At 39.8% G+C, this 15,734-nt stretch overlaps 1 protein-coding gene across 1 annotated transcript in view; it reads left to right on the top strand.

Moving 5' to 3' along the window:
* TRIM66 (tripartite motif containing 66) overlaps window positions 1-9,915 on the top strand; it is a 44,190-nt gene extending 34,275 nt beyond the window's left edge. Inside the window, exons 13-20 of the mRNA XM_010145763.1 lie at window positions 2,090-2,150; window positions 2,930-3,104; window positions 3,858-4,162; window positions 5,709-5,838; window positions 7,366-7,440; window positions 8,591-8,743; window positions 9,339-9,554; window positions 9,874-9,915. Coding sequence (XP_010144065.1) covers window positions 2,090-2,150; window positions 2,930-3,104; window positions 3,858-4,162; window positions 5,709-5,838; window positions 7,366-7,440; window positions 8,591-8,743; window positions 9,339-9,554; window positions 9,874-9,915 — 1,157 coding nt within the window. The remainder of the gene's footprint in view (window positions 1-2,089; window positions 2,151-2,929; window positions 3,105-3,857; window positions 4,163-5,708; window positions 5,839-7,365; window positions 7,441-8,590; window positions 8,744-9,338; window positions 9,555-9,873) is intronic.
* Window positions 9,916-15,734: the final 5,819 nt, after the last annotated feature.

Below are 15,734 nucleotides of genomic sequence, written 5' to 3'. Positions count from 1 at the left end.
GCAGGAAAGACCAGGAGTGAGCAATTCCCCTCCTGCTCTGGCTGTTTCAAGGTGCACAGTGAGAGGAGGCTGCGGAGATGCGGTCCCCGTAGGTACTGTGCTCCAGCAAGAGAGACCATCTCCGTTGCAAAGGCAAAAGGTTATCTCTTTGCTAGCAGCTTGCAGTAGGACTTACTGGCTTCAGCAGTGCAGTGCTGCCAAAGCCCTCTGCTTCCAGTATACCTCTCCAAGGACTCATCCTTTTCTGATATCAAATCTAAACATTTCACCTTAATTTACAACAAAAAGCTTCTTATCCTAACCCCAAGGGATGTGGTAAAAATTGTACGTAATTTCATCATTTTCCCTCTTACAGATGTGTTTCTTCTTATTGTGGCTGGCATAAACACTGTCTTCTCACCTTCTCTTTTGTAGACTAAACAGATCTGAGGGTTTCTGTATCTCCTTATAATTCAGGGTTGTGATTTTTTTAAAAACTGCCTCAATCCTGCTGTGCTATTCTGGCTTCTCTGCAATTAAGGGATGCTGCCCACAGCCAGAGGCAGTGCTGCAGCGAAGGCCTCTGGGGTGCCATGAAGAGCCCACGCATCAGCTTCTGGTGTTTTACATTCCTCACTGCCCCATATACACTGCAGGATAGCATTCACATTTTTTTTGCAGCAGCATTATGTGGTTGACTGGCATGTGGTGAATGGTCCATGTTCAGGGTTAGCCCTTAGTTCCTTCTGCAGAATGGTTCCCTAGTCAGTTATTTTCCTGTGTGATTTCATTCATCTGATCCTTCATAAACATAATACTTGGCTAATTCAGTCTTAACTGATTTAGGAGATACTTTTTTTCTCTGACGTTTAATTTCAAACATACTCCACAGTGTTTGCAACCTCTCTAGTTTGGTGTTTTCCAGAAATTTCATAGGTACTATTATTCCATGAGCCAAGTTGCTGATGGAAATATTGATTAATATTAGGAACCCAGCAGCACTGGAACTTCTCGTTTGACAGCATGCAATGAGAGCCACTCCTTCAGCTAAGTGTGCCGTCACCCTTTAGTAATTCTGTCCAGTGCCCTACTACCACTCTTCACCCAAGCAACAACCACAAGTGAATAACAGTTTAGGAGTGAAGTGAAATACACCTTTCCTTGGTAACCTTGATTGTATTGTGTTTCCTGTGGCTGGGAACAACAGAGTATCTCAGAGGCATATTGCTTTCAAGCCATGGGTTATGTACCGTTGGCCTGAGCTAGATTTTCTTTACAGAAGCATGTTTCCCTGGCACGCACTTATCCTGGCTGTCTGGAGATACTTAGTTTGTTTTCTTGTTAGCCTTGTCTATGTCAAACTAATTGCTAGCAGAAGAAGGAGTTACTGTGAAATTTGTCAGTGGATTGGTATTTATGAAGGCATCTACTGGGGTATTGAGCTCTACCCCATCCCATCTCTCCAAAGCTGTTTTTTCTCTCTTGTGTCTAGGATCAGTTAAGAGCTACAGTTACTTGCATGCTTACATAGTGGATAGTTTTAAATTCATACCTTTATACGTTACATACCATGGAGGATAGAAAGGAATCTTACAGTGCAGCTTTTGTCTCTCAGTGGAAGATGGGAGACACAATTCCCTTCCTGTTTTCAAGTAACTAGAATTATCCAGAAGCTTCTTAGCATGGAGTGGGAGACCACAGAGACTTCTTGAGCTGCAGGGGTTCAGACTTCAGCAGGTGTTTTTCTCAAGTGAGGGCTGTATAGCAAAGAGTATTACTAACGTTGTTCCATGTATACGGATGAATGTGGCGTGGCTGTGTACATACCTAATTCTCTGGGATTGTCACCATTTTGACTAAATATTTTGGAGAGTCTCATGCTGTTCAGTGCAGAAGCTGTGTTTAAAAGCAAAGACATGACAAAGACTTGTGTCCCAGAATAGAAAATAGCGTACGTATTTTCTATACATATAAATGAAATTATTCCATAATTCACTTACAATATCATATTAAACACCAGTCAGAAGTACATGAATATTGAAGTACTTTCTACTCTAATCTGACTCTCATATTACAGATATTTTATTCATTTTCTTATCTTGTGTTCCAGATTCCAATAACTCTGAAAAGGAACATTTAGAAATGGATATGAAAAGAAATCAGAATGTCAGGTAATGGATTATTTTTTTTTGTACAAAAGCACTGGCCATGAAATTTTATGCACGTATTTAGAAAATTTGTCATACTTGATGACAACAGAGAACTTAAAAAGAATGCAAGATTCCTTTTAGATAGTAAGTTTGAAAGTTGTAAAATATTCTCTTAAGCTTGAAAATATCAATTTAAAAGAAGTGGCGAGTTCATGTATTTCTGTTATTCTGTGTAATTTTCCAGAATGAATAAATATTCATAAACTTATCTCACTTGAATGATTAGAAATTGTTTGGTCCCAATTAAACCTAAAAAGTTAGGAGGATAGGACAGGATTAATATTATAGGACAGTATTAATATTATCTCAATGATTTTATAAGATTTTGTTTTCAGCTACTGCTGTGATAATATTTTAAAGTAAAATTGATGGCATGCTGATGGTGTGCTGATTGTGTGTTGTTCCCGTTTGAAGCCAACCACACTGAAAAGTATCAAGTGTGACTTAAATTGGAATAATTAAAAATAATTAAAACTAAAATATATGGAGCACGGCAAAGTTTTAGCACAGAGATTGGTAATGCATTTACACATATGATTGATTTACATTTGATTGCATTTACATTTCTTAAACATTTGACATGTGAAAAAACATCCAGATTTTCAGCATTTAGCCAGCAGAGTCACAGTTACAAAGTAAAAATAGTGCAAACCATAGCGCATGAAAAATGTTAAAACTGAGTAGGGAGAGGAATCTTATAGAATATGACTGAATTTAACCGTGTGTCATTTTGATTGTAGAGGTGGCCCTAAGGAGCAGAAGATCCCCTATGTGCGACTGGAGCGACTGAAAATATGCACATCCGAAGCGGGGGAGCTCCCGGTGTTCAAGCTCCAGCCACGGGACAGTGAGCAGGAGGGCAATTTCCTCCTGATAATTAAATGTGGGACCCAGTCCTCAAGTATGTCTGTAAAAGTGAGTGGAATTTCTTGGAGGCTTTCTCCTGCTTTCTCCCCTTTATCCCGCTGGCATGTACCCACAGTTTGTGAAAGTCATGCACATTGTTATACAAGTCTGCCGATTCATTTCACCTTTAGACACTTCTGAGATGGGTTGAGGTAATCGAGAATCCAGCCTTTAGTCTGTGCAGCTTCCTGATAGTCTCTGGGATTGAATGTAACTGTAGTGTTTTGTATTCTAGCGAACCACCTGGCTTATCTTTGTAGTTACGGATGCAGAATAAACAGCTTAAAACTGACCTGAATGCATATTTGAGTGACAGGAACTGATTCTAGAAATCACAGTGTAGTAGATTTTTGAAAGCTTTGTATTCAGTTGCTGCATTGAATCTTGAGGGTGAACTTCTTTCCACGGAAAGAAATGGGAATTTCTAGTGGGAATAAAAACTATGTTTTTTTCTTTGAGCTGTTTACTGCAGAATTAGTAAATAAGATTGTAAAGTATCCTGTTCCTATGAGCCGTGATATCAAATCTGTACAGCTCTCTCACAGTGCTATTGCATTGAGATATGTGGAGGGAATGACTTGACCAAGGTATCCTGGCCAGCCAGTGGCAGACGTTGAGCTAAGCACGGGCTTGCTGAACCCCAGTGCCCTCTCCAGAGGAGTTCACTGCAGAGAAAACATTTTGTCTGCTGATAACCACTGCAGTTATATGCTTATTTGTTACAATGTCGATTGTGTGATCCCAGATTTTTCTTCCTTCAAGATAAATAAAGATAATCCACCTGAGGGACTGAAATTGAAAGAGAACTCAGAGGACACAGAATTTCCCGTATCCCAGGCTGCAGGACAGACACACTCTCCTCCTGTAGATAGTCTGTCTGTTGATCAGAAGTGCAGCAATGGCATCTCCACCACAAAAAAATCTCCGATTGCTGAGGAAGTCAGTCCCATTGAGAATGAGGATTTCTGTGCTGTGTGTCTTAATGGAGGAGAACTGTTGTGCTGTGATCACTGCCCCAAGGTCTTCCATCTCTCCTGCCACGTTCCAGCCCTGCTCAGCTTTCCAGTGTGAGTATGTATGACATTTTGCTAATGTGCTCGGTTTCTGCTTGCTGCCTTGGGGCAGAATGTATCCTCAGGGATGTACATGTCAGCCGTACACAAGGGCGAGGAATGCATCTTTGCTTGCCTCTTTTGTGACTTTTTTTGCAAAGGGAAGGATTGTCTTGCATTCTAGGAACTAGATGCATTATTAACAAGAACTGTTTCCAGTCATGTATGCCCTTTCTGCAGTTAGTGGGCTGCTAAAAGAGAGGAGGTGTCAGACCTAAGCTTTAAAAACATTCTCACAACTTACTGGAGAACAGTGAGATCTGAACTCTCATGTACCTACCGTCTGTGATGTAGATGTCAGCTCTTCTCTGCAACAGCAGTGACTAGCATAAGGAAAGGGCAATCAGTGAGTTCCCTTTCAGTTTTCTAGCCAGTTTTGTGGAAAATTGAGGATTAGTGGTGCTTTCGTATAAATGTTTGGGACATTGGTTTCTTAATACTTTCCCTAGGAACTTGTCACGGATGAATTTTATGTGACAAAGCCAGAATTAGGTACATGTCCACCTACCAGACTTTAAAAGCAGTGCGTAACTGGTGGTATGTAATTCTGGATCGTGTAACAAGTCATTACCAGGTGGGACCAGAGGCTACTTCATTTGTGCCAAGCCCCCATAATTGTCTCAGGTGAGAAAAATACATTGTGAGATACTGGTTTGGAGATTTTGGTTTGTTCTTCCTGTTCAAGAAGTAGGAACTTCGATCTCTTGGCTTTTCACTATTTTCTCTAATAGCCAAGTCATTATTAAACCTCTGGTTTCAAAAAATGTGAGAAAAGTTTTTCTTTTAAAATAAACTTCCTAGGCAAATTTAAATTCTAACAAAATAAATTAGTTCTCTTAACTAAAATTCCGTATTTCATAGTTCTTGAATATACCTTTGTCTGTAGTTGTTTGGGCCCTGACATTGCAGAAGTTGCGTCACTGCCTTCATGAAGCTTTTCAAGAGGTTTCTGAAGATGGATCTACTAGGAAGGACACAGGCCCATGCAGAATTAAGTCTTTTTTGGTTTGGGAACCTCTGTGCTAGCACCACATTCTGACCTTTTATGATAATGTGGATTTTTTAGATAAATATGCCAATTATCATATCAATTGGTAATAAATATATCAATTATCAAACAGATCTGGTTTTGTCTCCTGACCCAACTGCTGGCTATTTTTCCTTATTTTTTTAAAAAAAACAGCACTTAATCGATGCATGCACTGCTACATGATACACTGGTGCATGATTCCAAACATTTACTATTGTAGGTGGTTTTGTTGTTTTTTTTTTTCCTCTGTGACAGAAACCGTGCAATGATAAGAATCTGAAATTATTATACTTCTAATTAGATTAAAATAAAATGTTGAAGAATATTTAGTACAATGGGCTTCAGATTGCCTGCTGTTGTTATACCAGTCAAGGCTGAGACTTGTTTCCAAATACAGTGATTCCTGACATTTGTAATTTGACAAGATTGCTGACAAAATTTGACACAAGTTTTTGGTTTCTTGTTTTACAGGGGAGAATGGGTATGCACGCTTTGCCGTAATCCAGTGAAGCCAGAGGTAGAATATGACTGTGAAAACACACGCTACAGCTACAGCCACAGCTATAATGCAGAACGTGGCCTTGATGACTATGACCAGAAGGTAGGAATAATTATGTATGGTACTGTTTAGAAAAGGCCACGTGATCTGAGCGTGAGGCTTTGCCTCCATGTTGGAAGGACGACTGTTTTGACTTGGTTTCTGTTTGAATGTTTCAGAGAGCAGTAAATGCAATAATAAAAAGCGCTGTTAGGATTCGGTTCTACCATCCTATCTAGGCATTAGTCTTCAGTTTTAAAATGAATGACAAATTGTTGAAAGATGAAACAGGCAGATCTGGAATTCCTTTCTCCTTCAAACAGGGAAGTAGCACTCAGCAGCAAAGCGAGCTGCCCTGACTCAACTTTGCCTGGCTTTCTGCCACTGAATCTTCTTTCTTTAAGACTTGGCACCTTCTCAGACATCTACTTAGGCCAGTTGCAATGACATTTTTGTGATGTAGACATTTTTTGACTTTCAGTTGGATTGATATCATCATATGGTCTTCATATTTACCATTAATCCCCTTGAAGATGACATTTAGGCACTGTTAACTTAGCCTAGAAGAAAGCTTATCTCTTTACATCCCGATTACCAGTTTCCTCTATCATCTGTCCCACAAAAAAATGCCTTTTCTTAAAGTCCACTTGGTACTTGGAAGCCACAAGTTTTAAACAAATGTCCTGTGTATATTGGTGTCAGCTGGATGGGAAGGCTAAGTCCACACAGCTGGGTATAGCTGCTGAGCTGGCTCTGCACAAGTGAAGCCTGAAATAAGGTACTGGTTTAGTCTGAGCACCACGCATAAAGAAACAACAATAGTCCTTAAAGCACTGGGTTCCCTTGGCAAGGCCTATGAGCATAGCCACAGCACTGCTCAAAATCATCCATGCTGTTCCCAGACCTGAGCTATTCTGGCCATGAAGAGCTGGGCATGACTTGATGTTGATATGGTCCCTGTTTCTGTTGGTTTGGGTATAACTGGCCAGAAACAGTTGAAATCTGTGTCTTGATTAGCGAGGTTCTGTTTAGAAAATGGAGCTGATTAGAAATTCCGTTGTGTGTGAGCAATCATGGCTTATGTTTTTGTAGTGCATTTTTTTGCATCAGTGAAAAAACCAAAGGCTAGTATTTTACTCATTAATGATGATCAAATGGAGCTGTTTCTGCACATACCACCAGCCATGTAACTTATATTCATTTGTACGAATGGATATGAACAGTGTGAGACATTCTCCACCTAACTGTTCCCATGCTGCCACTGCTCTTCCGTCAGTCAAGGGCCAAGGAACAGTGCAGGAGGGCAGAAAGGAAATAGGTATAGCAATGAATTCCCAAGAATTTCCAGGGAAGATACATGCATGCAGAACATTTTACATTATGTTCCTTTTCTTGCATTTCTTGACTACCCCCGCTTTCAAAACCACAAAAATGCTACGAGGGAAAACATCCCCCAGGTTACAGTAAAGTGTTGCATTTTGCATCAGAAATGCACGAGAACTCCCCTTGTTGTTGTTATGATTGATTAACTAAGGGCAAGAATGAAACTCACTTGGTTTTAATTATGAATTTCAAATTTGGCTTCTCCAGAAGTGTGAAAAGCTGGTGCTTTCCTTGTTGTGCAGTAGTATGAGCCTCCCATTCCACGAACCCGTCAGCCCCCTGGTGAGTACTGCACCCGCATGGGTCAAAGAGAATCCAAAGAATGCTCTGGGACAGCTCGCGAGATTCTCCTTTGTCTTCTCGAGAGACAGTCATTAGCTTTTTTCCTGAACTGTGTTGCTTCCGTGGGAAGTGAGGTGTTTCTGTTTTGCGGGTGCTTGGAAGGTGCCAGGCTGGAGGCAGATAAATGCTGGCCAATGTTCGCAGACCAGGTGCGGGTGTCAATTTAAGATGCTGGTAGGATACTAAAGGTGTATGAGGGGTTTCAGTGATTAAGAAAGCTGACTTGCTGCACACGTGGAGAACGTTGCACTGCCATAAGAGAGGTCTGCTTTCAAAATAGCTCTGGACTCCCTCTTTTCTGGTGTTCTGTACAAAAGTGGTAACGTGACTGTTTTAAGGGGAAGATGCAGACGGCTGTTTCATCCATGTTCTCCACATTTGCAATATTAACTGGCTATTTTAAGGAAGATGTAGATTCATGCTATTTTGCAGTAAAGTACACTGTGAAACTAGTTGGAGGAAGAAAATGAAAGGAAAAAAAGAAGATTTTATGTGAAGTACTAGTCCAAATAACAATATAAAAAATCCTTCCACTTAGTAAAGCTTGCCGTGAACTTATGGAACACGTTACCTAACAAGTAGGTTGTGACCCAGAAAGATTTAAAGAGTGAGATATCCTGGTAGCTGGTGCCCATTGAAAAAAGCTTTTGTTGAACTTTAACAAGAGTGCAGAGTAGCATATTTAAGTCACTCTTGGCAGACTGCTTCCCATGGTATCAGCTGCTGGTATCTCAGCACATTATTTTTGTAACTGCTTGGGGGAAATGTTAGCTAATTGTCAATGTTACATATATTATTGGTTAGGGTTAAATGATGACATTTATATCTGGGGATAGACTTTAGAAAGTGCAAATGCAGAGCAGTCACTGGAATGTGGTGGTTGCAAGACCAATCTTGCAAGCAAATATGTTTTTAATCAAACCAAAAAATACCCAGGAAAGATGATGTGCAAGTGTAGGCCCCAGAAGACTAAAGCTCTCCTCCGTGATGCAAAGGATCCTCTGCAGCAACTTCTGTCCAAACTTGGATAGAAGTCACTGAAGAGAAAATGTTTTAGTTAAAAATGTTACATACGGGTATTTTATTGCAGGCTCGGCATTATTATCAGATCATCAAAAGGCCAATGGATTTGTCAGTCATACGGAAAAAGCTGCAAAAAAAAGACAAGTCCCACTATTCTGCGCCTGAGGAACTTGTGACTGACGTGCGTCTCATGTTTTGGAACTGTGCGAAGTTCAATTATGTAGGTTTCTCATATGCATGGGTGGGGGGTGAGGGTTGCTCTTTCAAGCTGTCACACTGGTGTAACTATTGGTTCCACTGACATCAGGTATGGAATTAGGATAAACAGAATTAATCAGTTTTACACTTTGGAAATGATGTGGGTTTTTTTTTTTTTTTGATGACAGAAATAGAGATATATATGGATCTGAGAACTTGAGACATACAGATCTAAAATTGAAGAGGGCCATCTTATCAGACTACTTTTTGGAACGATGCTGAATTTTCTGTGAGAAGCCTCATAGCCAGCAAACTAACTAGGGAAAATTCAGGCGCATACTAAGGAATGTACTAAGCAGTGATGACTGCTATTCCTTCTAGTTCACTGCATGTCTCTCTTTTTCTTAGAGGTGTAGAAATGTGCTCCTTAATAACATCATCTGGTTTTTACTTACATTATAAATGCAAAGGAACTGATGGACTGTAGAAAGTGCGCAGGAGGCTAACGGAAATGTAGCAGACAGAACCAAGGCAAGATGTTAGGGCACGGCAGTCATCTGGGTTTGATCCTTCATGTTTTCTGTGTGTGGTAACAGCAAGTTGTTGTTCTCTTACAGCCAGATTCAGAGGTTGCGGAGGCTGGACGATGCCTAGATGTATTCTTCGAGGGCAAGCTGAAGGAGATTTATCCAGATAGGCATTTTCCTTCAATGCAACAAGAAGATTCCGATTCTGAAGTGGAGAGCCAGAACAGTAAAATGCTGCCCCAGGATTTTCAGTGGCCATCACATGGACAGGAGTGCATTCAGCCTAAAAGGAGACGGCGCCATGCTGTAAGACTGCAAAAGCAGAAGCATTTGGATGCTAAGTGGCCGCCCTGCTAATTCTGTTTACAGCTACTGATGGGAAGTTTTGACAGGGCTGCGTGGGAAAACTGTCAAGCTTCTGTCACAGAGATGCGATCAGTGCTACAATTTTATGTCAAGATCCTCTGAGTGGAATAAAGTGTCAGTTGTGTATAAATGTATGAGCATGAACAAATGAAGTCTCTCAGGCCACACAGTTATCTTCCTAGCAGAAAACTCCGTCAAGATTTTTACTGAAAAAGACTAAGCCCTCTAGCTCTTCGCTGTTTGTTTCCTTTGTACGCAGGAAAGTGAAAAAAACTGGAAGAATGATGTTTCAGCCAGCTAACAGCCTTCCTCAGGTATGACCTCCTCAAGATGTGAGATTTACTATGAGGAATACAGCAGCACAACTGACAGAGTTAAGGTGTGTGGGAGGAAAGCAAAGCACTCGGGCTGTTTACGTAAACTCTCCTAATCTGCTGACCATATGCCTTATTTCTAGATCTGGTGGATAGGTAACAGATCCAAAGTGTTTGAATCTGACAATATTTAATCTGTTAAATAATGTGTATGTTTTGCAGTGTTTACACCGAAGTACTAATTTTTTGCTGATAGGTAATGATGATTAATGATGAAAATAAAATGCTTATAATATCTAATACTGCAGTACCATTTTATAATCCGTTCAACATGACATGTCTGTTTTAGAGAGCATGGGTAACCATGTAATAATCTTGCAACCTCAGTGTGAGTGTTGGCCATGCTTTGTGATCAATACAACATGTAGTCATAAAAGCTGTAATCCTGTGGTCTTATTCAAAGATTTTTCTGGGAGCTTGACTGCTCAAGGCCGATGAGATAGTCTAATGTGATTATCTGATTAGCTGTTCCTTTTGAAGCAGAGCATCTTCATTAAATCACGAAAGAACAAGTGGTGGTACTAGGGCTCTGTGTGAGCTGTTTCCGAGTACATACTGGATGCTCTCGTTACAAGGAATGATTCTTCTGATAATCTAATTCAAGCTCAGTAAAGCAGTGTGGTATTTCTTGGGTCTCAAAGGTAGCATTTTCATATAACACAAGGCAGTTGTTTTTCTTTAAAACAGATATTGGAATCCAGTAAATTAACTATTAAGTAAATCACATGGTTATAGACATGCCTATAAAATAACATCATATATTCCTGATTTTCTCTTCACTTATTTCTTGTAGTTGTGATGACCAACAGTGCTAGAAGATGGTGATAATGTGTATAAGTAGAAGCTCAAACAGAATGAAGGGATGTCTAAGCTGCTTTCTTTTTTTCTAAATTCCTCAGTGTATTGGCACACCACCACCAAAGGCCGGAAAAGCAATTTTAGAGTTCACTTGAGCAAAGGGTAGGATGTAATTGTAAAGCCTGAAGGGTGGGGTAGGTAACAAGACATGACACCTGATAGAGAGTGATGGTTTGCAAGCTGCTTCCCATCTCTTCCAGAAGCAGGTGAGCCAGATCTTTGCTTGGCCACAGCTTTCTTTGTGTGTGTGAGGTGCACCTTCCTCCTTAGAGCTTTCCCCAGCAGCATAAACCTGGGCTGTGGTCTGGCTCTGACAGAGAAGGGTTGTTGCAGGTCTCAAATGCAGTCAAAGTTCATTTTAATTAGGTTCCTGTAAATAGAGATGATATTTTCAGCATAGTTTATGTGGGCTATTTTGTCTGGTGACCATGTATGTTATTTTAGATAACATATTAAAGTAAAGGTTTATATATGAAATAATAAGACGTGAATGTCATATTCTACTATCCCTGTGACTTACTGTTTGCCATTAACTTGGTAGTGAGCTAATGTTTTCTTTTCTTTGAAGAAATGAAAATCTGGATATTATAAGCTGACTGGAAAACTGTGAGATGAAGGGACAGCCTTTACATTTTCTGTATGTGAATTCCTATGTGTCTGCTTTCTGTCAGACTCCTGTTCTAGTATCAGTAAGTGTCTCAGCAGAGGGAAATGAATGCAGGTTTGTAACTCAATTAATCACCCTCATCTGTGCTACAGGTATCACCTTTTCTCAGTTGGTAATTAATTCCTCCACCAAAGACCTATCTTTAACCATTAAGAGCACAAAAATAATATGCTATGTAGCCGTCATCTAGGGGTAAAGGCAGAAATGGGAGAGACTACTGATGAGTTCCTTTTTTCCTGGAAGAGCAGAGTCAACAAGAGCCTGCTTCTATTTCTTAAAGGCTACAAGTTTGTTAAATGTATCATTAGCTTTGGAGAACATCTGTTTTAATAAAATTTATCCAGGGTATATTATACCTTTATTAAAAATAGAAGTGTATCAGTTCGTCATCATATCTAAGATACCTTTGGGTGTATGCTGGCAGGACTTTATGGCCTGGGCACTCTTAAAGCTAACTTTGTCTTTGATTACTTCTCTAGGACATAGTAACAGTTAAAGTTACTCACAAACTTCATGTCATGTTGGTAAGCAGAACAAAAACTGGACTCTTATGTATGGCTTCATGTACGTTCAAACACGAATCTGTAGGTCAGCAACTTCTCAGTACCTTGAGTGTTATAAAAACATTATCCATCTCGGATGTTGCCTTAGAATGGCTGGCTTGTGATGTTCCTGCTGCTTGATTCCATACCACAAAGGCCTCTGAACTCTTGGGGAGATGACTCGGTTGAGGTCCAGTTGCACGCTAGTAATGGCGTTAACAGGTATGAAAGGAAGGATGTCTCTTCTGAAATCTAACAGCCCATGTGGCCCAGAAAGAGAAGTGATAGGTTGCTTTCTCTTCTATCACACAGGCTGTTTCACAAGCCAAACTGTGTAGCAAAGGAAGCAAGGAGGAACCTCTGAAGCTTTCCACTGAAAGTGAGTATAGAGAAGCGACTGCCAGGAACCCTGTGAAAGCACGAGGCTCCTGCAAGTGCAGCCAAGAGCACGATTTTCCTTTTGTCTTTAGTAAAGGGTTACATGTAAAATGGGAAAATCCACTTTGTGCTCAAGCAGTTGAAGAAGAAATTAATTAAACTTCAGTAACAGGTCTGTTGAAGAAAAAATGGCAGCTACAAATTTGATTTTCATTCCCCTACAGACAATTTCAAAGACATGCTTCTTGCAGTATCATGACAGCAGAATGGCATTAGAGTTAGTACGAACATATGTTTAACGATTCAGATTATCGAATGACTGCATGTTTATATGTGTAATGTGCTTTGCTGTACAATAAAATATGTGAAATGTATTTTTGCACATCAATCTGAAATTTTTGCTCTGAGTACATCTGCTTTAAATTAATATGTGGATTATTTAATATCATTTGACACTTTTAGATAAGTTGTTAACTACTGATGGCAAAGCAGAATGGTTACAAAAGCAGCTATGCTAACACAGGAGGTAAGTTTTCTGTTTGTGCTGGAATTTTCAATACCAAGTAAATATTTTGCCTTTTCATTTTTAAATTAGTGTAAGTGAGAAACAGACATACCATGAACAAGTAACAAAAAAAATGTTTGTAGTTCAAATGTATCTATACGTTAAAGTTCCAAGGAACATACCACTTACTAATGAGAGGAAAAAACTATCATAGTGTATTTAATCAGATGGAATCAAAAAATATATTCTAAAATTGAAAATGCTAGAAATTTAAGAACTATGGAATAATTCACTAAAAATAGAACAAAAATACTTTACTGGCAAAAAGTCAAGCAGATACTGCACATGTTTTTCTATCATTGGTTGTTCCTCTCTGTTGGTTTATGGGAGTATACAACTATGAGCAACAACTTTCTGACTTGGAGGGGTAAGGAATCCTTTCAGGGTTACAGCCGTGCTGCTCTTCAGACATAATTAAGAGAGAATTTGTAGGTAGGGATCACTTTTTTATTGTGCAAACAGGAAAATGTAGAAAAACATCTGGGTATGCAATTCCTTCAAGTGAATTACAGGCGATAGACTTCAAAGACAAATATCATCTGAACTCCTCTGACTTGAATTAGATATCAATGAGAGAATCTGAGGGAACATAAAGACAGGTGGTAGTCATGGAGGGGGCACATCTTTTGCAGCTGTCTTTGTAGATCAGGAGCAAGAAGTGAGAGGTGGAGTGATATATTTTTGAGAAATGTTACCCCACTGCCTGTTACTCTCCTTTAGTAAATGTTTATGAAAGTCTGTTTCACCGTGTAGGTATGTGCATTTTCATGAGAACATTTAGTAGCATTTAGTCTACTGAGTAGACTTTCACAGAAGTTTATATTAGGATACGTTACAGCAGGACGTGGCATTTGGATGGTTTTGTTGTGAAAAGTGTTTGCTGTGCGGATGAGGAATTGCAACGTTCAAATCTCTTGTAAAATACCTAGCTCCACTTGCTCCATTTGCATTCCAAGTGTTTGAAAAGAGGTTCTTGAAAGATAATTTTCAGATAACTTCTTCCTGCATAGGATGTAATTTGTAAAAGATTCCCTGTAAATTCTATCTCGCAGTGTATTTTCACTGCAGAAAAGTCCTTTTTAGGTTAAGGAGTTAAGACACGCAAGTGTTTTTCCCAGAGCAGCTAGGGTAGTGTCTGAAGGTCAGAGAGTGTTTTATTGCTTTTGGAGAGTGTTTGAGATGGTTACCAGTTTTATGGAAGTAGCAACACTGATTTATGGTTGTGCTGAGGATGTTAGTTTGTAAGTTACTATTCTTGATCTTGATCGTAGAGCCTAGGACAATTATGTCAGTGTGGAAGTGTTCCAGAGGCACTCTGATGCTGAGGCAACATGTATTAAATTTGTTTTGAAAGTCAGTGAGGGGATCCAGGTTTCCGGTACGGATGATAAGTAAGATGAAACATAGTTGTTTTAAGCATAACATTGATGCTGTGTTCCTGGATGGTCTGTGCTGAGATGATATGTCTCTCCTTTATTCTAACGGTCCTCCCTTACCTGATGCACTTAACTGCCTGCTGCACTAGAATGACTTTTTGACAATGATTCTCATTAACAGTTGTGAGTTCACTTTAGATGGAAAAACAAATTTCCATTTTATATACACTGACATTTGGGCAGGAAATGTAACATACTTGAATATTTTTCCTTGTTTGCTTATTAGCCTGCTTTTGCCTCTGATGAAGTTAGTAAGAGCAGCAATGGTTCTTATATCGCTTATAGATTCAGTACTTGCTCATTATTCCATGATATCTTACTCTAGGAAAATAGCACCAAGCTGTTTCATTTGTTCCAGCAGACTTCCTAGAATTTCTTACTCTAGTGCGCATATGGGACAAACAGGGAAGCCATGAGACACATTATGGGAAAGTCACTGTGAAAACATTGTAAAATATTCAAATCAGAGATAATGTTTGGCTTGTACCTCTGAAATGATGAGATCTGCTCCTGTGCATAGATGTTATAGACTTATTAATTCAGCAGTTTGTAATTAAATGATTAGCTAATCAAATTATTCCCTCAAGAGTACCTATGTAAATGTATTGAAGACTGGTTGATTTAAGCAAGGTCACTCAGAGATAGTATAATTTTCAAACTCGCCATTATGAAGGATAAGAAACAAAGCGGAAGAGATCTCACGAGGAAAAGGGAGCAGGAAAAGTCTGTTAACCTTGTACACGTTTTCTTGTAATTCCTGTGGGGGGGAAAAGAAGTGGTTCTGGAGCTAGAGATTCAAAATCACATGGAGCTATTCCCCTGTCAAAACTGCAGTACAGGTTTTAAAATGCATCACGGTAATTAGCTATTTTATCTTTTGTTTTACATCCTCTTGTCAAATGGGAACAAAAGGAGAACTTTAAAGGAGCTAAAGGTGAGTAAACAGAAGGGCGATTCTGTGGGGTGGCGTTGGAGTATTGCTATTGCTGATTTCGTTAGAGAAGTTAAGTTCTATGCAGAGCTGTCCCCAAAGACTGGAGCAAAACTGCTTCTGCAGCTCGTAAGGGTAAAACGCTTACCCGGTATTATAAAGGGTGGGAGGAGATGACGGTACTTGTTTCCTTCTCCCACAGTGAGTTTTGCAACCAAAGGGTTTTTCTCAGACTCCTCAAAAACACTGAGGTACTGGTCACTTCCAGAGACGGCGGCACAGCCCGGGTGGGTCGCCGAGCTGTCCTGATGCCGCCGAGCTCAGGTGTGCCAGTGCTGCCTTGGGGCCAGTGACCCAGCGAGCGACCCG

This window comes from Buceros rhinoceros, unplaced genomic scaffold, assembly GCF_000710305.1.
Source record: "Buceros rhinoceros silvestris isolate BGI_N320 unplaced genomic scaffold, ASM71030v1 scaffold32290, whole genome shotgun sequence".
In the NCBI taxonomy this organism is placed as follows: Eukaryota; Metazoa; Chordata; class Aves; order Bucerotiformes; family Bucerotidae; genus Buceros; species Buceros rhinoceros.
Note: the sequence above shows the minus strand (reverse complement) of the source record. Positions and strands in the feature narration are given on the sequence as shown.